General features: G+C 45.0%; 1 protein-coding gene across 1 annotated transcript; it reads left to right on the top strand.

Annotated features, from left to right (window-relative positions):
- The first annotated feature begins 1,691 nt into the window (after nucleotides 1–1,691).
- On the top strand, nucleotides 1,692–16,400 carry TDRP (testis development related protein). Its single transcript, XM_026033884.1, has 4 exons — nucleotides 1,692–1,697; nucleotides 2,958–3,017; nucleotides 11,120–11,223; nucleotides 13,350–16,400. Exons 1-4 carry the CDS (start codon nucleotides 1,692–1,694, stop codon nucleotides 13,693–13,695), a joined length of 516 nt encoding a protein of 171 aa, XP_025889669.1. The 3' UTR covers nucleotides 13,696–16,400.
- The last annotated feature ends 6,982 nt before the right edge of the window (nucleotides 16,401–23,382 follow it).

Genomic DNA, 23,382 nt, shown 5'->3' with positions numbered 1-23,382 from the left:
CTTGTTTAGTTTACGTGCTTTCAGCTCTGACATCTAGTATGGGTTCCACAACTGCCTGCAGAAAATCAATAATAAACCATTTTATGTACTGGAGCAAAAGAAGGGCACGCGGGGGGAGACGACGCTATTATTTGCTTTAACTCTTTGAAGTCCAGTGTTTCTGCTCTTGGATTGAATTATTAAAGTGAATGATCTAAGGAGACTAATTAATTACTTTACCACAAAGGAAGCTGAGGGAAGGAGATTACAATTTTGATCTCCGTACAAAAAGGTTTGTGTGCTACTTGAATTAATCCCTTGAGTACCTTATGGTTTGCAGTATGTCCAACAAAAGGGCACTTGTTTCCTTAGGAAAACACGCCGCGCATACCAACATTCCCCTGCCAGAACTGGAAGCCTATTCAAGTTGTTGATCAGCATTTCCCACTGGTGTTTGCGTTTAGTCATCTACTTGGTTACTAGAGACTCCAAGAATGCGGTCCAAATTTTTACAAAATTGAGTTGTCATAACTGCAAGCTAGCTAGACTGCAAACACAGGGAGATAGCAGAGAGCTGATGGGGCTGCCAGCAGTAGCTACGTGACGTGGTGGAGCAGGCTGCTCTTGACTTCTTGTGAATGCCTCTCCAGCGCAGAAAGTGAAAAATGAATTGCCAGCTGCCCAAGCTTTGAACACTAACACAAACAGAGAATACATATCAGAAGTTGGATGTGATTCATGCATTTTCTCTTTAGATCTTCCCACTCCTAGTCTTTTTTAATGTCTAGCCCTCAGGCCCCGAGGTCCTTCCGCACGGACTGCGTGAGGGTCAGCGTGTGCAGTGGCAGCCTGTGCCTCTATCCCACCATTTCTCTGTTGCTGTGGGACGCTAATTTGGTTCTCTCTGCTTTCCCGAGCCATAGGTGGGTTTGTTTTTTCACAAAACGTTTAGAAATGTTGGAGATTCTGAAATCGAAGTCTGCCGGCCAGCTTGGACCAGGAATTAATGCAAGCCTGGGGGACATGGTGTCCTGGGGCATTCGAAATGCAGCACAACAGTCCAGCCCTCCTTATCTCAAGGAACAAATCTCACAATGAATGTAGCTCCCTTTATAGATCTCCTTGGCCTCTTGAAATTGCTAAGTGTTCCACTCCAGAAAAAAAAATATTTTAAGTAATTGCTTCTCACCAGTTATTTTCCTGAAGGTTTTATGAAACCTTCCTTTAATCTTTGCATTTCATACCTTTCAAATTTGTGTTGCTGTCGGCCCTCCCGCGTGTGAGAGTACTGATACTGCGAGCTCCTGCTTCACTCCTTTGGCGTGGCGTGTAGCGCTGGGTATGAATATCTTAACAAAACCCACAGCTGTCACACATTAAGAAAAAATAATTAACCTTTTGCCTACCATTTATTCCAAATTGCCTCTTTCATCAGAGAGCTCTCATGCTTTATTCTGCCCACAAACTGTGTCCATAGCCACTTGCAGGGCCCGCTGCAGCTCCCGTCTCTTCCAGCAGCAACTTGCAGGGCGAAAGCGGCTTCGTGTTCTGACTCTCTGCCCTCGCACCTCTGTGTGTTTCATAGCAGAGCATGAACTTGGCTTATGCATTTCCTTGCTTTTCCTACCCTTCCTAAGATACTCCGAAACTGGGAAAACTAAAACGAAGGGGAAGGTGCTGGTGCCCGTCGCCTTGTTTCTTCTGGATCGATGATGGTGGTAGATGAAACCTGCAGCTCTGACAGCTCTATATGTCTGGGTTTATTTTTCTTCTCTTTTTGGTAAAACTTTTGAAAGATGAGATGAAGTGTTGTGTAGCTGTTGTGCCATGTCCAAGTGGAGGTATCGCCAAGCTCAGGCTTTGCAGCCTCAGCCCAAAGCTGAGGGACGTTGGCAACGTTGGGGGAAAAACAGGAAACTTCTGAAATTGTATATATCTGGGGGGGGGGGGGAGGTCTGCTTAAAACATTGCTAGTAATTCTCATTTTTTAAAAAAAGTCCCTGAATTTCATTTTAATCTTGTACAAATCTAAATTTTGTCATTCTCGATATGCCACCTACAATGCTATCCTGCTTTAAAGACAGCTAACCAAAATCTTGTGACTTGTTAAAGATTCACAGGAAGTAATATTCTCATTTTGACTGATAACAGGAGTTCCTGACTTTGTATTCGGTCCCAAGGGGTAATTCCAAAGTGTTTTCTAAATACAGTTAAAACTGAACTATGGTCTGATGGTCTTCATTGTGGCTCCTAATTCTGTCCATGGCCATGAATATCACAGAATCACAGAATGGTTGAGGTTGGAAGGGACCTCTAGAGATCATCTAGTCCAACCTTCCTGTTCCAGCAGGGACACCCAGGGTGGCATCCAGGTGGGTTTAGAAGATCTCCAGAGAAAGAGGTCTTCCAGAGGAGGAATATAATATGCAGTATTGCCTATAAAGGGAAATATTAATGGGCAAGTTAAAATCAATATAAGAGCAACAAAAAAAGGGATCTGAAGCTCAGGTTTCTCAAAGGTGAAGGTGACAGATTTGGGCCCCCTGTTCTTAAGAGTCATCTAAAGAGCTGCCTTTAGCAGTCAAACAATGCAGAAGATTTTCATGCAGGCGCCCTCATGGGCCTTGCTATCAGCAAGAGCTGACACCTTGGGAAACGTTGGGAAACTCATAAACACAGAAAATGACTGAGGTGAATACAGGGGATTGCAAAAGAAAGCTTGATTTCGTACATATCTTTTTACTTCTGATGTAGCATTTTTGTGATGCTAAATATAGTTTTGTTATTTTAATTGTTGGTGATGTTCAGTTAGCTTTGCATTATGGTCATATTTGACAATTCTCATGGGCATTGTGACATATTCTGATGGGCTGAATAAAATTTAAAGCATTATGAATACACTGAAAAATATCACTGTTTATTGTCAAACTGAAACTGACTGTGGTGCCTTTTTATCTTTATCCTTTTCTTTTTTTGAGAATAAAGACCAGTTTCTCCATGATGAAGTTTCATCTTCAGTGTCACAGCTTGCGACAAAGGTAAATATCTGTTCTTTGGAACTGTAACTTGTTTTGTATCATATATATTTCAATGTCAGTTAAGAACTTTTCATGTATAGCGTGAATTGAGGCTTATTTATGCACTTCATGGGAGATTTTTAAATTACTTATGATTCTTCTTCTTAGTGTCAGTGGTTGGTTCTCCTTGAAGATATGAGCAACAAATAGTTCAGTAACATTCAGCTGAATTCCGTTTTTTTCTGTGATAATGAAAAGAAATAATGAGTAACTGAAATTCAGTCTAAAGACATAATAGGCAATAAAAGTGTGAAAAGTAAAAGGATTTGTATTATTTAATGCATATTTTATATGCAACTCAGTGGGCTTCCTCACCACAAGAAGTTAAGAACTTCACTTTGTATCTCTTTCAGAAAAGAAAAGTACATGTACAAGGGAGAATTCTTTACCTTGATATGTGTCCAAGAGGTTTTTTTTTTGAATATTCTTAAAATACATTAATAGAAGATGAAAGAACTGGAAGTCATTGTTATATGCTAGAGCTTGCTTTGAAATTCCATAGGTATGGGAAAAAAGCACTTAAAATTGTTTCATTAGTGTAATAGGATACTTGACATTAATATGCATAAACTGTACATCTGCCTCTGTTACTACTGTTTTGTTCTACTTCAGATGCAGTGTAATTTTCACTAAAATACAAGTGCAATTGTACTGTGTATTTTCTGCTTTTTAGAAAAAAACAGATTCCTTTTTATGAAAACATAAACTACTGGTTGTTTTATGCCAGGTGATGAATGTTAAGCCGATTTTAGGATTTTCTGTTAGTTTTATATCAAAAATTTTAGTTCATTCCTTAGTCATTCAGAAAGATTTGCTAAGTGTGTGTTTTAGAAAACGGAAGTCATCAGGCAGTCTACTGAGCTGCCGTATTTCTGTGTTGCAAAATAACCCCCCTTATGTTAAAAATGGATTCACAGAGAAGCTCCTTATTTTCTCATCTTTTGATAATTTCTTGTCTGTGCTGAGAGCGCTTTGATTTTACTGATGTTTCGTCTTAGAGCTGCCAGCAGAGTGATGTTGCAGAAGTTGTGAAATGCTGAATAACCGATAATGGGCTGGTGAATGTGCCCGTGGCCTTTTCAGCATGGGGCTTTCATAGAATCCTTAAGGTTGGAAGGAACCTCCTGAGATCATCTAGTCCAACCCCCTGCACATGCAGGGTCTCCCAGAGCACGTGGCACAGGGCTGCATCCAAGTGGGTTTGGAAGATCTCCAGGGAAGGAGACTCCGCAGCCTCTCTGGGCAGCCTGTTCCAGGGCTCTGTCACCCTCACTGTTAAGAATTTTTTTTCTTAGGTTCCTGTGAACTTTTGGTGCTTCAGTTTGTGGCCATATCCTCTAGGCCTCTTGGTGTTTCAGAGGGAGGAGCTGCGAACCCTCTAGTGGTAGCCTGGGCAGGGCAGAAATGCAGGATGAGACCACAGGGCCTTGGATGATCTCTGATGTTCTACCAAAGTGCAGAAATTCTGAGTGAAAACCAGAGTGAAGGCACCATCTAGAGTGATTACAGCGCCTTCTTTTGAAAAGAGAGCAGTTCTGGTGGAGGAAGAAAACCCCAACATCTTAATAACATGGGACTGGAAATGCTGGGACCTTCTTGCAGGGCCAAACTGTGGAGTTTGGGCTCATCAGAGATGCACAATGGAGTAGCTCTGGGTTTGCACATGAGAAACTGAGGGAGTTTGGAACTTTTTCCTCCAAAATGCTTTGGAGGAAACGCTTTGATACCGGGAATAAATTTGAATGGAAGGGAGGTTGTTTCTTCATTTTCTGTTACTTGAATTGTTGCATGTTATGAATAGCTTTCCTGTGAGGTGGTAACAGCACTTCTGGAATTAAAGCTGATTGATGTTTTTTACTTTAAAATGCTTAGCTGTAACTTCACTGAACTATAAACTACTTATATGGAAAATTCCATCCCCAGCTTTTTTGTGAGGAGGGGCTCCTTTTGCCGGGGGAGGAGGAGGGGAAGCTGTAGCACAAGCAATTGTTTCTTCCCAGTCAAGGCTGAGAGGAAAATCCGTTCTTTTTGTTTACCATTAATCAAACAAACAAAAGTGCTCTGGAATACCTCTCATTTGAAGGAATTTGATCTACCAACTATCAGACTTCTAATATGAAAACACTTGCAGCATTCTGCTAAAACTTGGCAAAAGCATAAATTTCTGGAAATCTCATTTCATGCATGCTGAGCAGAGAGGGTTTCTTTTTTAGGGATTAGCTGCTTAGCTACACAGGGGCACTAACCATGCCCATTCTCCTTGCAGGTATGGAGCAGGAATCCCCTCTAATTGCTTCTTTGGTCCCGAGGCTGTTGGCGTGCGGCCTGTTGTCACCCACAGGGAGCCACTGCTGGGCAGGCAGGCAGGGAGCAGAGAACTGCAGGGAGAATTTGTATCCAGCTACAGGCACCTGCTCCTAAAGCAGCTCCATCATTCATAAAGCACTGCCCTTGTAGTTCAAGTGATCCTCCCAAGTACTGTCATCTTTTACTTTGGAACTGTTTATCATGTAGATCTAACATACTGTGCCCAATTCCTTTGTGTCGTTCTTTGAATAAATGGAATTTTACACCGTTTCTTTTCCCCTTGATATTAGCATTTATTACCACATACACCTTCTCAAGTTAAATTTACAAATAGTCTTTTTATTTAGTTAGTTCATCTATCTTGCCTAGTTAGATAGTTCATCTAACTTTCTATCTATCTATGTAAATGTAAGTTTTGTGGCATAGGTTTTCAATTTGCCTTCTGGAAGGAGTTTACTGTTTTAGATATAACCAACTGCTGGAATCCCCAGATGCTCACTGTTTTGCTATGATTTCTAGTGTGGCTTCTTATTTCTCAAGAGTATTCCTGCCCTATGCTAGAGCTCTCGTGGTGAGTTATGTGCCTTCAGCAGTAAAGTTAAGAGAAGAGCCTTCTCGGTGGTGCTTTGTTAGGCTGTTCAGTTGTTGCTTCATTATTCAGTGCCAGACAAAGGTGCCTGCCTAGTACGGGAAGCTCAGAATTACAGGAATCGTCAGAATTTGTTAGTGTGGAGAAAACTGGTATGTAAGTCGGTCATTTTTAGTGATGCTTCTCAAGTTAGGAGAGGCTTCCAGACCTCAGAGGGCTGTCCCTGTCTGGGGCACTTTATATACAGTTTAGATACACAGTTTGTGTACGGTTGGTTCTCTTGAGTCAGTATAGGCAGCAGAGCAAAAAATTCTTACATTGAGGCCTGAGTTTATAGAGCGAGGCTCAGGAGGTGAGCTGCACTGTATGTGCAGGGTTGTAGAGAAGAAAGGGGCTAGATAACTGCAGGCTTCATAGGGTGCTTGAGTTATTAACAGCTGCTGCACAGGAGAGATGATGTTTCCTCCAGCTTCCACGGGCCATGGTGGTTGTCCAGTTCTGGCATCCTTTAATTAACTTATTCCCCCAGATACAAGAGCGTGGCACAAGGAAGGCTGTGTAAGTGTGAGGATTGGGACCTCCCCCATCTGCAGGGGTGTCTCATAGACCAGATCTGCCTTCTCGAGCAACTCGCCCTCGAGAATCAGCCTGACAGATGGACACTGAGCCTGGAAGCGTCACCAAAGCAGAGGGTTTGGGATTGAGGGGGAGAAACAGCAGACACTTGTGCTAGGGATAGGCAGACTGCATCCTTTACATGATGTTCTGGAAGCAACTGCTTGTGCGACCCCTTTCATAGGGTATACTAATTAAATGGCAGATTTTTTATTTTTTTCATGGTGGAGGTGTGCTTCCTAAATAGAGATAGAGTAGTTCATAAATGGGAATTTTATCTGCTGAACTGGAATCTGTGCTCAACACTTGAGATCTTTGGATGCCTATTAGGACATTTTTTTTGTCATAAATCTTCTAGTGATGAAATACATTTATTTCTATATGTATATTTTTCTTCCATTGATTGTTTTAGGTGATTGCAGAGGACACTGTGCTGCACAACCTTCTAAACAACTGAAATGGAAGGTTGGGGAGAAAGTTTATTAATGGCTGTTTTGATAGGGATACTCCATGCTCTCGTAGGCAGATCAAGTATGGAACCAGATAGGTGTCCCTAATCCTACCCGATACTGCACTGAAGTGTCGTCTTGATTCTTCTGCTTTGTTTCTCATTTACACTTTGGTAAATACTTGTAGACTTCAGTATCCAATAAAGCCCCTTAGAGGTCTGGACTTGCCAACATCTGGTGCTAGATTTCCAGTTGCTGTGGGCATCTTGCTTTTTAAAAGCTGGATATGTTCTAGTGATGTTAAACAGGTGTTTGGGGTTTTTTTCTATGGATCACCTCCCAGCTATGGGATGGTCCATTCTCATGAACAGGAAAATAAGCAAAGGTGGCAGGAAACCTGCATGGATGACTAAGGAGCCCCTGTCTAAGCTCTGTTATGGAAAGCAAGCATGCAGGCGGTGGGAGCAGGCATCAGTGACCAGGGAGAAAGGGACAGGGTTAGGAAAGCCCATCCTGGAGCAGAATTTCTGGAGTCTGAGCTTTTTTTTCTCATGCTCTGTAAGATCATAGGAAATTTCCTACTGAATCAGATACAGGTCCATCCAGCCTCATATTCTGCCTTAGGTCTTTGCAAGGGAGAATGTACCTCGGCCTCTTTCTTTAGCCTGTTCTTCCAGCATCAAGAGTTAGTGTTTTGGGATGTTACAGGATACCCTCTAAGTAGAGGGTATCTGTTTATGAAGCTGCTTCTTGTGAATTTGGCAGGTCCTCGTTTGAATTTGCTAGTAGTTTAGCTCTTTTTTTGCAGAAGATAGTTACAGAATTTCATGTGGTGTTTAAATAAGCATTTACTTCTGCCCATTTTAAACAAATCTTCTCTTTAGTTTCTTAGGGTGCATCCTAGTCCTCTGACTTTGGGATTTGGTGACCCACATTGAGTTCAGTTCATCTGCTGCCTTTGTGATATTTGTAAACCTCAGCCACGACCCTTTGGGCTTCTTCCTTCCTGGCCTAGGGAGTCTCAGCCTTTAGTCTCTCCTTACACCACCCCTGCTCCACCCCTCGGTAATTGCAGTTTTCCCTCTCTGCATCCTCTCCAGTTGTACCGCAATCTTCTGGGGAAGCAGGCACCCAAACTGCAAACAGTTCCCATCTCTTGGCAGCTACAGGAGTTTACACGGTGGCAACGTGGTGTTTTCTGTCTTATCTCCTGCTTCTACTGGTGCTGCACATGTAGGTGACATTTGTCTAGGTTAAAAATTGAAAAGAAAATGAAAGAGAAATATATAAATACAGCAGGGAGAACTAGGGGGTTGGGGACTCAGGGGATTTGAGTTTTGTCTTTAATCAGTCACAGAGCAACATGACAGCCATAGTCAAAAAGGAAAATGTTGGCTTAAGAAACAGTTTGGTGGCTGGAGAAAAGCTCCCTGAGCTCGAGGGAAGCTTTTGACCCTTCCTTTGCCAGCGTTTATATCCCTGAAGCGCAGAGAGGGCTCTGGGGTGCGAGCTGCCCTCCTCCTTCCACACGAGTCAAGGGAAGTGGGGGGCTCAGCGTGGGACGCAGGAGCCTCAACGTGGTAGCTGCAGATCCAGGTTTTCCTCTTGCTTTCAGCTCAGTTCACTTATTATCAACCAGAGGCACTTATCAACACAGGGGCCTTGCCACGTTTTAGCAAGATATGTTCTACAAGAGCACTGATGCTCTTATGTACATTAATCTGTCCTCATTCTTTCTGGAAATACACTTGAGCATTTATTTACTTAGTATCTTAAAGGCTTAATGTATGTTTCAGCTCAGAACAGTTGAGGGAATAATAAATCAATTTAGTCAGCAGGAGTTTTTTTATTATTATTGTTCTACTTTGCTATGTATCTGCTGAACACGTGGATTCATTGTGGGAGGACTTCTTTAGGAAAACGTGAGCTGGTGCCTGCTGGAGATCTCGCACAAGGTCTTGTTTGCAGTCAGTGCTCTACACACAGGGAGAGGGAATGCACAGTCAGCCTTCTCGAGGGTTTTATGTAGAAGCTCACATTATCTGCTTGACATTCAGTGGTCCTTTTCTCTCGTTTGTAAATCAGCATGGGATTTAGAGAACTTAAATTTTTAAATATCAGAGTTAAAATGCATTTTTTTTTTTTGCTGGATAAGAACAAAACTTCATAGTGCACTGTCTATAAAGTTATTTAAAAGCAATTTAAGTTAGACTAGTCTGTGTTAAATTGCTTGCTGAAACCAATGAGAGGCTTTTTGTTCACAGTCTGCAGACTTGCTACGTGGCAAGGGCTTCGTGAACCATCGTTACTAAAGAAAGATAAGATTACATACAAATTAAATGGCTAGGGTGTATTTTTGTCTTTTTCTAGTTCAAAGGCCTAAAGGATTAAGCCAATAAGGCTTGTGTGCTCTTTTTAATTGTGGATTTGCAGTGGTGGCGGAGGTTCCTCTTTCCCTCCCCCTTTTTTTCCCCACCTCACAGCTCGTTGCTGCCAAATCTGCTGTTATGGGTTGCCCCTATTGCATGAGGGTTTCTTTCAGTCCTCTGTAATGGGAGGATGATTTTTTTTTATTATTATTATTATGAAAAGCTAAGTGCTTTCTAGAGCCTGCCTGTGCCTCCCCATCCCTCCCCTCCTCTTCTTTTTAAGCAGACTTATACTTCCAAGAAATTCCACTTTTTCAGTATTCAAGAGCCAATGCCTTGGAGATTCTCTTTTGGGAGGGTTTGTGCTGCTTTACAGTGACAGGAACCCAAGACAGAGTAGTAAAATCCTCTTGTTAAACTTGTTACAGAATTTATCTGAGCTGCAGAAGAAGGTAATGGGACTAGCCATTTAAAGGCTAAAATGAAGGTATTAGACCATTATTTATTCCATGATTACATTATATAGAGTACAGCTTATACAGGCTGATAGTTCAAACACGAAGATTTGGTGTGCATATATAGCGTTTTCTGTGTGGTACTATCCATAGCTTGTCTGTTTTTATTTTTATTCTGTTGACAGAACCAGCCTTTCATGACATAAATACAGTAAATATACCACAGGCATACACAGTTGATGTTAGTTGTTTGTTTTGTAATATATAATCATAAGTTTAAATTAAGCACAAGAGTTTATTATAATCTGTGCTCACTTTATTGTCATAGTGAAAAATGATTGGAAAAATGTAAGGAAAGTTGCTTTCCTCACAAAGCCGGAGGTTGCTGTGATTGCTGGTGAGATGAGGAGGGGTTTAGGCAGAGGTGGGCAGAGCAGGTGTGGAAGTGGCAGGGAACTTGACTCTCTCCCACCTTGCCTATCCCTGCCTTGGGAATGAGAGCTCGAGTTTGCAGGAAGGCGGGCGAGGAGGGGAGCCGTGGGGCACGGCGGGACGGAGGAGCAGCGGATGGAAACCATGGGGTTTTCCTCGTGCTCGCTGAGCTTCAGAAGCTGGGGCTGTTTGTAGGGTGCGGGGTTGGTAGTGCTGCTGTCTCCCTGCCCGGGGTCTGTGCTCCGTTTGTAGGTGGTTGTTTCAGGCAAATGTTTCAAGGGCGTTGTGGGTTTATCAGGTATAATCTGCAATCAGTTAAAATATAAACTTCAGATTCACCCTGGTTGCGCCAGCGAGTCCTGGGGGGAGAAGGAGGCGCGGGAGCTGGTGAAGGAGACCGCCCGTTTCTCCCGTGCGTCGCCGTTTGCTCAGCGCGACGCAGTGGCTTCAAACGACGGCCGTGCCTCACACACACGTGGAGGGCTTCTCTGAAGCCTCCTGTTTCACTTCTCTCTCGTGGGACTCAGCAGCCCCTCAGGTGGCTTCTCACACCACGCGGATGCCGCACGAGGCACAGGCCGCCGTGGGGCCGGAGCCCGCGGCGCTCGCTGGCCTCGCTCCCAGCCCCTCGGAGCGTCCGCAGGGCCCTGCAGGCCTCGCTCGGCAGGAATCCCCACTGCTGGAAGCCAGCCCCAAACGTGCTCCGAGCCGCTGCCTGTGCAGACCCGCGGTGTCCCCAGCAGCACCCACAGCCCCGGGGCCGGGGCCCCAGCGCCCGCTGCCCGGTCCTGCCCGCCGCGCTCCCCCTCTGACTGGTCTTTGTGTCTATTTTCAATCCCCCAAACAGGTCCAGGGGGCAGGTTTCCGCGGCTGGAAAGAAGTAACCTCTATGTTCAACAAAGACGACGAACAGCAGTTGCTCGCGGGATGCAGGTCTCCAAAATCCAAAGGGTGAGTGGGCCGGGGCAGGTGCTCTGGGAGAACGCGGCGGAGTTGATGTTGATGCCCGCTTCAAAATCCATGCTTTGCACTTACAATGAATCATATATGCACCACGAAGAAGGACACTTACTGAACATCTTTCTTTTTATGTGTATTAGGAGGAAAAGGAAACTCAGCTGCATTTCTTCAAAATTATTTATTTATTTATTTTACTGTAGAGAAGAAATAAAGGTTTCTGAATCAAAGCCTTCTCCTCTATCCCTGAGGGATAAATCATGGTCGATTTTAGGAATTACCTTCTCTACTTGCTTATCTCATCTTTGAGATTGCCTATACCCAAACGGAATAAGCCGTGTAGCTGTACCAGCTTCTTTCCTGTTGGAGCTGAAGTATTTGCTTGGCACAGTGTATCTGCTGGTGTAATTAAGGGTAATTTCCTGAACAGGATAGTCTGTCCTAGGAAGAGGTCTGTTCTGCAGTTACATCAGGTGTGTATAGGTTGGATGAACATAATTACCTTCGTTGCACGTAGGAAGAAAAGAGCTACCTATTAGTGTATCTGCCCAAGTGGTATGTAGGCTTTGAGATGTGCCATAGTATGTTTTGTTTCCGTGTTGAATAATGTGTTTATATACGCCACATATTTGCAGTATAAATACATTTCCCTTCCATTTTGAGCCTGTTTTATTAAACGACTTCCAAAGAGCTTCCAGCTACAGTCTGTCCCGTTGTATAGGTGTTGAGAGCCTAATTTGCATTAAAGATCTTTGGAAATTGAAGCTGAAATGTAAGAATAAAAGAATCCACTTTAAGTTTAAACTCGCCCATTGATGATGCTGTTTGCATAACTTTTAATTTGTGAAGAGCGTATGTGTAATATGGTAACTGTGGAAATTGTATATATTTTAGACTTTTTTTTGTCTTTTTGCCCATAATAATAGCCCACTTTTTCTATTTTATTATTAAAATAAAAAATGAGGTTTGTTAAGTCTTCTAGCCTCAGAATACAAGGGAAGTGTGTGGGCTCCATGGCTCTGAAAATTCTGAAATACCTACTCCTAGATTTGAAATTTGTTAATGGAAAAAATTGTTAAAAATGTAGGCTATTTCTATTTAAATAACGTAATGTCAAGCTGCTTATTTCAGGTGTTCCTTAATGAGAAACAGCTCTTTCAGCAGTAAATTCCTGTTTATTTAGTTATTTTATTTTGTGGCAAGGGAATTTGTACATTAGTAGCATGTGATGTTTTTCAGTTTGCTGTTCAGGGTATTGAACCCTGAAGGTTGTGTCTGTCCCCCCGATACTGCAGTTTTCCTTGTGCCTTGTGCATGTACAGGCCTGTCTATGCACTGAAAATATGAATTAATTCAGATTGAAGATTCTTAGTAGGGAAGGAACATCAGGAATAGTCTGTAAAATTTTCTCTTAGGGAAATTAGTATCCTTGTAGTTGTGGGTTTTTCCTTTTATTTTGGGGGGAGAGAGGGGTTTTGTTGGTTTCCTCTGGAAGAACAAAACTGTTGTCAAAATATTGTGCAGATCCCTCTTTAAGAGGGGAAAATGGTATCTATAAAATGGTAATAATGTACATCAAATATTTTAGGGTGTAAGTTAAAACTTGGCAAGGTGGTAACTGGTACGAAAAACCGACAAGAATAGTGAGTGGGTGTTAAAGCCAGCAGCAGAAAAAATATCTCCATAAACCTCCTGTGATCCTCGTTGTAGTTTTTGTTTGTTTTTCAAAGTCCTCAATTGTACTAGTGCATGTTAAAATACTTGGTGCACTTCCAAAGGCAGCTCTGTGTAATTCACTGGAGAGGAGGGAAAAAAAATAAGAAAAGCTGTGGCTTGTTTAATATCAGCAAATGGTCATGTCCTGTTATCCCTGTGACATCCTGCTCTGCTCAGGTTTACAAGAAGTTTTTCCTGATGCTGATGGTACTGGATTTAAGTATTAAGATTTAAAATGACGCTTTTTTGTTGAGAAAAAATTTAAGGTTCCTTACTAGAAAGTATAATAAATGAATTGAAATGTATTAATGGCTATTGGATAGGCTGTTAGATTGAGAAGCTGCATTATTTGACAGTGAAATTCTGGAAATTTTAATAATTGCCTCATCATTGTTATTTTCCAGAACAAACCTCAAGTTAAAGGAGGAGATGAAGTCAGAAAAGAAGCCAGGATTTTGGGACAGTTTGGTGATAAAGCAGAACGTCCAGTCTAGGAAACCAGACGAGATTGAGGGATGGGAACCGCCGCCCATCACTGCTGCTGCCCCTGCCGGCGACGCGGCAAGCACTTTAAGTGACTGTTCAGCCTGGTCGGGCTGGGAGGAAGAAACCAAAGGCTCCACCAAATACACGAACCTGGCGAGCTCAGGAAACAGCTCCAGGTGGAGCATCAAGTCAGCGGGGAAGCTGGTGAGCATTAGACGGCAGAGCAAAGGTAACTTAACTGACAACTGGGAAGAACTAGAGTGATGCTGGTGACGTGAAGGGCTTTATAAGCAGGAGGGAGGTTCCTTGATATTTACTTGTGTGTTGAAACCAAAATCGAATCTGCTCAATATTGCACCTTTATACAGTACTTTGTTTTATTCAGATTGTTGCAAATTTTTGCTCACCTGATAGTGAATTTTCTTATTACATTGTTAAATACCTGTTTTCCACACTGAAAAAAAAAAGAAGTAGAGAATCTATTTTGTGCCTATATTTCACATTCAGACTCTGCAGTACGTTGGGTTGTTGGTTTTACCAAAAAAAAATGTAATTCCTTAGTGAATGTATACACTGGTTGTAAATTTGGCTGCCTTATGTAGGAACTTCCACTAGCTTGAGGTCCTGTTTTTGTTTGTTTTCCTGAGATTGGAGGGTCACTCAAAATGTTAGTTTTGATGCTGTCCCTTTTTTAGTAAGAATACTGCTGTGTAGCTTGCAGGAAGAATGCTTGTACTGAGCACACTGTTTGGTGACTCCTGAGCCCCAGCCTATGCTCCAGCTTGTGCACACGATGCTCCACTGTCCAAGCAAAATGGGAAAATCCTGCTCTGAAGTCACTGCCTCCTTCGCAGGAGCTTCACCAAGAGTCAGCTCAAACGGGTCTTCCAAAGCTTTTTATACTGAACGTTGTTTGACATAGCTAAAATTTTCAGTTTTTAAGAGACATGTCATGCCAAAAAACCTGAAATGTAAATAATTATTGCGAATCTGGAAAGCGGCGGTGAGTCGGGAGCCTAAAGCATCTCTGCGTTGAGGATGTGTAGCCCCGAACCTCGGGGTAGGTTACTGCTTATGGAGGGTGTATGTCCTCTGTTTTACAACAGCTGGTGCTTGTTCTGTGAGTGTTTGGCTTTCCTTTCCTATAAGCTGTGATGGAATTGCACTCCAGCATTTTCAGGATACCTGAGCCATTGCAAGCAAGTGCATGCACGTGACTTCAGAAGCTTTTCTTATTATAAAGCTTAGCTACCGATACTTTCCTTTTTGGTAAAAGGGGGCAAAGCGTTGGACTAGAGATTTGGAATGTATATAGGATACTAAAAGTGCCTCTTTCTAGCATCTTGTCTCTCATTAGCAGGGTGGTCAAGGTCAGATGTGAAACTAGTTTCCGCTTTGTTGCTGTGGCCCCTGTAAGGGCTGGTTTATCTCTCATGGGAAAAGATCCGCCCCTGCCAAATGAGCCCTGGGACCTTTCTCTCCTGATCCTTAAACTGGCAAAACGGAGCTGAAACTTGCTGGCTGCTTAGCAATGCGGCTAGGACTGCGGGAAGATCCAGTTAGCTTTGGATGAAGTCAACCTTTTTACAAGAAAGCAGGTATCTTTATATGTAGTGGCCATCCAGTAGGCTTATTTTTACAAGATGATGCTGTTGAGAAGGGACGCGTGCCATTTTCTTCTAAGCCTGCAGCTTGTCCTGCTCGACTCCCTTCCCGCTCGCTCCAGCTGCACGCGTGCCCCTTGGCTTGCAGCTTCTCCATAGCTGTTCCCTGGGCTTTCCTTCCTGGCGTGCTTGGAGGGACACTCTAGCAAGGTCACCACCACCAGGTAGGTACAGGACACCTACAACACAGGGGTCTGCCTGTTGCCGCTTGCAGGCTGTTGGGATACATTGCTTTCCAGTTACATGAAGGATCACTAGCGTTTCATGCTAGGAACTGGATCGGGAAGCTGGCAGAAGCTTCTCTAAACGCGGCATTGCAGGTTGTATTTTAGAAAGATCCTCCTAGGGGAGAAAGGGTTGGTGTTTAGGCTGTGTCATTTAGGCTGCAAGTGAAACTCCGCTTACCCTGGGCAAGTCCCAATGCTGAGGTTAACGGTGGAAAAGAATTGGTGCTCCTGGGTGGGGAATGCGGCGTTTTCCAGCCTCGGGAACCCTCTCAAGCCGGGCAGGTGCCCAGCTGGAGAGGCCGCCCTCGCGTTGCGCTCCGAGGCGGGCCGCGAGCCCCAGGCTTCCCTCCCCACGTAGCTGTTCCTGCTGTGACCGGCAGAGGTTTTGCCTCGCACATTATCCTGCCAAGTGCCTGTCTCTCACCTTGACCGTGTGTTTCGTGCACAGCTCGACTGCAGAATTCTCCCGTTTGTTTTTAAAGCCACCGTAAAGAGCGCGCGTGCAACGCTGAAGCCTGTTACGGAGCAGAGCGGCCTCCATGGGGAAGCGCAGCGGCGGCCTCGCGGTGTGCCTCCCAGCCACGTAAACCCGGGTGTGCTTTTTAAGTGCTGTTTCCTCAGAAAGAACCATTTTAAGGATGAACCTTGTTAAATTTAATATAATTTATTGTTAGGCTTTGGTAACGTGTTTGTCTTTTGAGAGCTCACCGGTGTGAGCTTTCTGCTGTGTCCATAAGCCTGTTTGTCTGCATCTTCCGAGTGGGGTCTGCTTTTCTTTTACCTTCTTTCAGTGCTTAATTACGTTTATGGGCTTGACTATCACAACTCCCTATGTGGAATAAGTGTAAAATATGTCCCTTAATACTTGTTTTGAACTTGCATTTCAATCTTTGTGAAACGGTTTAGAAGAAGATAGCATTAAGATTGTATAATAAGATTGCACAAGATAAAATATAGTTTATATTGCTTTCTCGTAGCCAATCTGCATGATTGTTGGCGTGGTTTTAATGGGAATTACAAGCTTCATGTGGCTGTAACTAGTCACTTAACTCTAAGCAAAGTTCTCTCTGGGTATTTTTATTTATTAGCATAATTTGCAAAAAAAAAAAATAGTATTTTCCATATGAATAAAGATTTAGTTTGAACTGAAGTGCCTGCCCTTCGGTGTTTTGATTCTGCTGCTCCCGTCACCACAGGGGGCACCCAGGGCGCTTTGGGGGACACTGGCTGAGCCCTGAGGATCCCCCTCGTTCCATTGCTCATTCCATTCTCGGGAGGAATTCACTGCAAATACTCCGTTTCCCTGCAGCCGGTGGTTCAAGCAGTTCCCGTAATCCTTGCTGCCCGTTGAGGGGCTGGGGCAGAGCGGCTCCGCGCCGCGCGTCCCCGGCCACGCCACGTTGCGGTCCCCCAGCCCGAACGTACAGCTGCTTTCTGCATTTCTAGATCATTCCTAACGTATTTTTATTGTTTTTTTCCCCCCCGGACGTGTGCTAGCTGGACCTCGACACTCAGACATCAACGAAATGAAAGCAGAGCTATGAAGAAGAAAAAGACTTTCTTAAAAGACTTGGCCACCAGTGATAAAGTTTGCAAAGGCTTCAATTATTAAGTGTCTGTCTCTTTGTTGAAAGCTGCTTGTTTGCTCTGTACCCTGAAAGATGGGGAATTGAAGAGGAAAAGCAAAAGTCCTAAGTTTGGATATTGCAAGGAGATGGTCACACTTACTGTGAGTGCAACCAGCACAACAGCAGGGAATGAAATACAAGTTCTTTTTTCTACAGTTGTAAAGTAATAGTGTGGAAAAAATAAGGATGTAAATAGTAATAGAGAATAACATGGAAATATATAATAGTAAGCCAAGTTTAAGGAGGTAATAGCTGTTCATAGGGTATTTGCAAACTTCTGACAGTGATCTTGGGAAAAAAATAATATTTGTTTCTGCGTTTGGAAAGAAAATCCTTCCAATTTGTGCCCGGTGTTTAGAAAACAATGCAGGATAGCTGCTCTTTTCAGCTCTGTAACAGTCCAGTAAAAGTTTGTCTGATGCTCCAAATTTTAACCTCTTGAGTGAAGGTTTAATAACAGATCCTGAATACAAGTTGGAAAAGAAGATGCATAGCCCTTTGCAGAAAAAAGTGGCAAGGCCATATTTCCCAGACCTAGTTTGTCTATAGGTGAAAACAATCGTGGGCCTTTTTGCTATCTAGTTGTATTGAGAAAATTAACTGAACAGTCAGGTTCCCCAGAGAGTGAACTGATCCAGAGATTGATTAATGGTTTCATGCCAAAACAAGTCCGATTTGACAGAACCAGTAAACAGAACCCGTTCGTGGAGTGGGCGAAGCCTTTCCGCGTGGGATGTCTTCTACCCCTGGCCCTGGAGACTGCAGGTGCTGGAGCTGCGGCCGCCTCCTCGTGTTGGCTCCACAGGTCCAATGTGGCTGCGAACGTGGCTCGTGCTGCAAAGACAGCGGCAAACGGGCCCTAACACGTTCACTCACACAGGGAGTATCCAAGCACCTCACCAGGGAGCAGGACACAAAGCAAGGACACATGGATCCAAAATCTAGGCACACTACCTAGTGTAATTGTTCTTTGCTGATAAAGCTTTTGGATATTTATGTGCATATTAGTTAATATTAACTGTTCTGAGCTCTGTTTTAGTGTCTGCCGCTTGTAGCAATGTAGACTTCCATGCCATGTAATCACAGAGCTCTTCCCTGCCCACGTGAGGACCCAACGCTTTGCTGTTTGTGTCATGAGTGACACATTTTTAGGCAGACTTGCATTCGGCCTGTAAACAACTTCTCCTTGGAACACTGGGACAGAAAGCTGGCAACCTGCGCTTGACAGGACAAACAAAGGAAAATGAATCAAGCATCATTTTCCATTAGGAAGTAAAGCATTGTTTGATAGGATGAACACAAGATTTCCGAAGCTGCCACAAGTCAGGCGTACCACCAATGCGGTAGCATCACACAATGGCTGAGGTTGGAAGGGACCTCTAGAGATCATCTAGTCCAACCCCCCTGCTCCAGCAGGGACACCCAGAGCACGGGGCACAGGGCGGCATCCAGGTGGGTTTGGAAGACGTCCAGAGAAGGAGACTCCACAACCTCTCTGGGCAGCCCGTTCCAGGGCTCTGTCACCCTCAGTCAAGAAGTTCCTCCTCACATGGAGATGAAACTGCCCGTGTTTCAGCTTGTACCCATTGCCCCTTGTCCTGTCGCTGGCCACCACTGAGGCCACCACCTCACAAGGCCTTTTGAGAGTCCGAGACTAAAACATCCTTTTTGTTATTTCTAAACCACAGTGTAACTAACTTTTGGAGTCCAACAGTTACAGAAGATTGGCTCTCCTCATGGTCCCAGCTCTGTCTTTACCCCGGGGTTCAGGCCCTGTCAGCATCTGTGCTTCATTGTCACCAGCCACAGTAGGTTGGCACAAGTGAGGAAACTCCCCTGAACCGTTATTGGGGGGACAAAAAAAAGCATCTTTGCCTCTACATTGCAACAAGCTGAAAACTACCTAACAAGTAAGTGGTGTCAAGGTGTGTTCCTGCTCACGACCTCCCGATCCGGTCTGTCCCTCCCGCGCGCGCGGCTGCCGCCCACAGGCCTTGCTTGCTGCCGCGAGGCCTATTCCGAGGCAGGCCAAGGAGAAGATTTTTCCAGCTTTGGGGAACAAAGCGCAATATAAAGAGAAGTAAGAAGTCCTGAACATCTGAGAATATTTTTGAAGAACGGGGATTTAGTGTGAGAGAACCAGAGCTAGCCCAGAACACATTTTTGGTTGGTTGGTTTTCTGGTTCATGACCAGCTGGGAGGACCAGCAGGGCACAGGTCCACACTCAGGTTTGGAGTAGCGCTAGCACAGCACGATGATCTTGGCAAGCACTTTTCCACACCTAATCTGTACTGCACTTCTAAATGAGACCTACTTGGTCCAACATGAGGTAAGTGTAGGTGCAGATGTAGAAGGCAAGCTCTGAACAACATCATAGGCTTGAAAGAAGGTGTCTGTTCAACAGCACCCAACAAAGACTTCAGTGGTGGTAGTAGGATCAAATTACTGGTTTATTTGAACTGAAAAGATTCTGGTCTTCAAGTATTGGACTTGGAGCTCTCCCTCTGCTCTCTGAGATCTCTAAGATTAAGAATGTCCTTCCCTCTTTTCCTTGAGATCCCTGGTTTTAGGTCTTGCTTGTAGTTTTGTTTTCCTCATCTAGAGACAGTTTAAATCTGCCTCATACTCATGCATTGATCACATGAACTGGCTTTCAGTTTTTCTGGTTTCCTCTCAGGTATGACCCAGATTTTCAAAATGCCCAAGAAAGATGCAAGCCAAATTCTCCTTCTGCACTTTAATTTTCATCTCTCAAACACTCTTTGAGTTTCTCTTCACCATCACTGCTTCTGGGATATCTTTTTATTCAGGTTGGTTTTACCTCTTTAACCAAGTAAATACTCCCAGCAGTTCATCATCCCTCATTAATTTTTGGTTTTGGTGATTTCCTCATTAGTGCCACAATTCTTGGTTTGTGTGTGTGTTTTTCATCCCTTTTGTTGGATGAATTACACACTAGAGGTTGGATTTTTTTTTAATTATATTTCTTCTGCTTGCATATCTATCTGTCTGTCTATCTATCTATTTATTTTGAAGCATTACTGAGAACTTGCCCATTTGGGAAAAGAAGAGAACGTGATCGGAGCGTTCTGTGTGCCTGGGCTCCACCTCCTGCTTCCTGATACCCTGTGTTGAGCAATGGGAAACTGTAGGAGTCTTCGTAGACTTACAAATGGGGACAGATCCTCAGAAGGCACCTGTAGAAGGCGCCTGTAGAAGGGCCTCTTGTGCAGCACCACGTGGAGCAGGGTGTCAGCTATTCCCATGGCTTGAAGACTATGTGCAGTGAGTGGAAGCCCTCGCAGGGCTTTAACAGGGTCCGAGTCACAGCCTGGTCCATCAAAGGGTCCATTGGCTACCCGTGGCTACCCGTGCAGCGAGCAACACCGACCTGCTTAACGTGCTGCTGCCCAGTGGATGTTTGAGCTCTGTGCATAGGGTAAGGAGAGGAGAAGGGCTGCAGAACACTAAGGATCAGCCCATGCACTGAAGCAGTCAGGAAATACAGCACAGTCATGGGCTAGAAGCTGTAGATTCTGTAGAATCACAGAATGGTTGAGGTTGGAAGGGACCTTTAGAGATCATCTAGTCCAACTCCCCTGCACATACAAGGTCACCTAGAGCATGTGGCACAGGGCTACATCCAGGCAGGTTTTGAAGACCTCCAGAGAAGGAGACTCCACAACCTCCCTGGGCAGCCTGTTCCAGGGCTCTGTCACCCTCACTGTTAAGACATTTTTCCGTAAGGTCCCGTGGAACTTTTGGTGCCTCAGCTTGTGGCCATTCCCTCTAGTCCTATCCCTGCCCACCACTGAAAAGAGGCCGCCCCCTCCTCCTCGCTGCCTCCCTTGAGGTATTTATAGACACTGATCAGGTCCCCCCTCAGCCTTCCCTTCTCCAGGTTGCACTGCTGCATGATGTTGAAGGATGTTTACTTCTGGTGGCTTTTAAAAGTTCTTCTCTTATAAATAGCGAAGTTCTAAAGGGATATTGTCATGTTAAGAAGGGGACTGCAGGTTTACAACTTCAAAAGTCTCTGATAAGGTCTATAAATAGCTGTGCCTGAGGGAATGAGGGCGACTGAAGGGGGAGAAGCGCCTCCAGCATGCAAATGTTTTTCCTATAATCTAAGCACCGCGGGGAAGGACAACTGACTTCAGCAAATGAATTATTCTTCCATTACCACTTAGGCTTTCATAGCATAGGATGGAGAGCAGCCAGGTGGAAAGAGTGTATGAAAGTTAAATAGTGCTTCCAGCCTCAGGTAAATTCAGAATTAAGCAGTGGCTGCGTGTGCCTTGGGAAGGGCCAGAAAGGCTTTTCCAGCTGAAGGCGCAATGACCAACTGCCTGCAAAGTGCAACAAACGTAAAACCGAACCTCTTTTACTCCCAGTTGTACAGGGACGTACACACAAAGAAACCTGAGGGGAAAGTGACTTGTTTGCTGAGTATCAGCACTGGATTGTCTGAAGAGCAGAGCGCAGACTGTGGCACCTGGCAGGGAAGGCGCCAGGCGCAGCGGTGGCTCTCGCCTCACCCATGTTCCAAGCGAGGGCTCCCAAGGGTCTTTCGGGTCTTTGGGTGCAGCCTTTAACAAGCATGAAAAGTCATCTCTGTCCTCCTGAACGTTGCAGGGGGAATTAAGTTGCACTCAGCACTGAGCCTTGCAGCTGGAAGCACGGACAGGGTTATAAAGAAATAATTAGCTCAAGTTCACTAACCTGAATTGTAATTTAACAGTGTTTCCCATTTGCTATTGCAGGAACATTTGTGATTTGAAGCTGTGGTCTTAACTGGGCACTTGGCACAAAGAGGGAAAAAGTAGGAAAGCCCTCCCTTTGGCAGGAGCCCTTGTTGGGGGGGACAGGCCGGGGCAGGAGGGCCTGGCCCCAGGCAGAACGCGGCTCAACTGCTGCCCACTGCTCCAGTCCTGCCCCCAGCGGGAACGTTTCATTACTAGATACAAGGGGAATATTGTCAGTAGCAAAGACCACGGAAGGCAGGATCTGTGCAGGTTATTTCCCACCACACTCCACCCCCACCAGCTGTTTTTATTTAGGTGGGATTCAGTGGGAGCCCCTCGTGCTGCCCAGGTACCTGCTGTGGCACTTGGAGCCCCAGCTCCGCACGGGGCCCTGCAAGACGAGGCCCCGGTGCTGCTGCTGCATGAGGAGGGCAGGCTCTGCCTCTGCTGCTGACACCCCCATGCTGTGAACATACAGGCACGCTTATGCATGACAGATCCAGGGCTCAGGATAAAAGCTATGGAGCAACGGAAGGCTGGGAGGAGGCAGCAAGGTTGTGCCTGCAGGGCTGGCGCTGCGGGAGGACACGGGGCTGCAGCCGGGTAAGGTCTCACCTCAGGGCTTACCAGCTCAGCATCCTGATCGCCTACAGCACACGCTTCAAGTTATATGGTAACTGTGCAAAGGGCAATGAGATTAATGCTGGTGGTCAAAACATGCTCTTTATAACAGGTGTGCTCTTAACAAGATCATTATCCTAAAGCTGAAATCCCCTCCTACCTTAGTAAAGGGGGAAACTATTGATCACAATCACTCCCTTAGTCCTTTGCTTAGGGGACACAGTTAAAATGGTTCCTGTCACACAGCTGATGAATTCACACCACGTAACCCCTTTCAATCAAGTTCTATTTGCCCAGGCTAAGAAAACTCTGCCAACCCCATGACGCTGGGGAACGACTCCCAAAGCTTTGCTGAGCACTGCAGACATGCACCGCTGCTCACAAAACCGAGCCTGCCCTTGAAGCCTTTATTTAAGTCAGAAATAAATAAAAGCCCCGCACTGAACTGCTGCTTGCGCTGCTCACCTCTCCCTTCTCCAGTCTGAGCAGGTGCGAAAAGCCAGCTCCCTGTAAAGGCCTTTGGAGCAGAGCACGGAAATCCCTCTCCAAGGAGTTGGATGTTTCACTGCCCTCAATGGCCTCCACCCAGAGCAAAGCTCCAGCCCTCACCTCCATGCTGCTAAGAGGGAGCAGAGCAGCAGCAGGGGAGGTGAAAGGAAGATTCTTACAACCTGGCATTTGTAAGAGACCTGAAAGTTATTGCAAACACTGGCATTCCAAACTTAAAAGACATCGAGTGATTCCTTCCTCTCCTAACCTAGGCAGCGAGGCTGGCAGCAGCAGCACCCTGCAGGAGGCAGCGGGAGGGTCGAGCTGTGGTGGCTCTGCACCCTGTGCCGCAGGAGACGAGCCCCTGCCCTCCTCCCCTTGCCCCCTGCAAGGCTGCCTCGACAGCCGATACCTCACCTGAAAGTCCCTTCTGATAACTCCTCCTGCTCTACAGCCTAGTGGGAGATTAAAATAGATAAATATATATATTTTAAACAGGATAGCTGGTCTGTAAATAAAACAAGTTAAGGGAAAGCAGGGTCATTCAGGCTGCTTGCATTTCTCTCCCTGTTAGCC

Source organism: Nothoprocta perdicaria, unplaced genomic scaffold (genome assembly GCF_003342845.1).
Source record: "Nothoprocta perdicaria isolate Ctin4 unplaced genomic scaffold, notPer1 scaffold_136, whole genome shotgun sequence".
NCBI lineage: Eukaryota > Metazoa > Chordata > Aves > Tinamiformes > Tinamidae > Nothoprocta > Nothoprocta perdicaria.
Note: the sequence above shows the minus strand (reverse complement) of the source record. Positions and strands in the feature narration are given on the sequence as shown.

Bases quoted from the DNA above. Each gene is read 5' to 3' on its own strand.
- TDRP (XM_026033884.1), top strand. The intron at 3,018-11,119 runs GTAAATATCTGT...TCCCCCAAACAG, and splicing joins TGTCACAGCTTGCGACAAAG to GTCCAGGGGGCAGGTTTCCG. The intron at 11,224-13,349 runs GTGAGTGGGCCG...GTTATTTTCCAG, and splicing joins AGGTCTCCAAAATCCAAAGG to AACAAACCTCAAGTTAAAGG.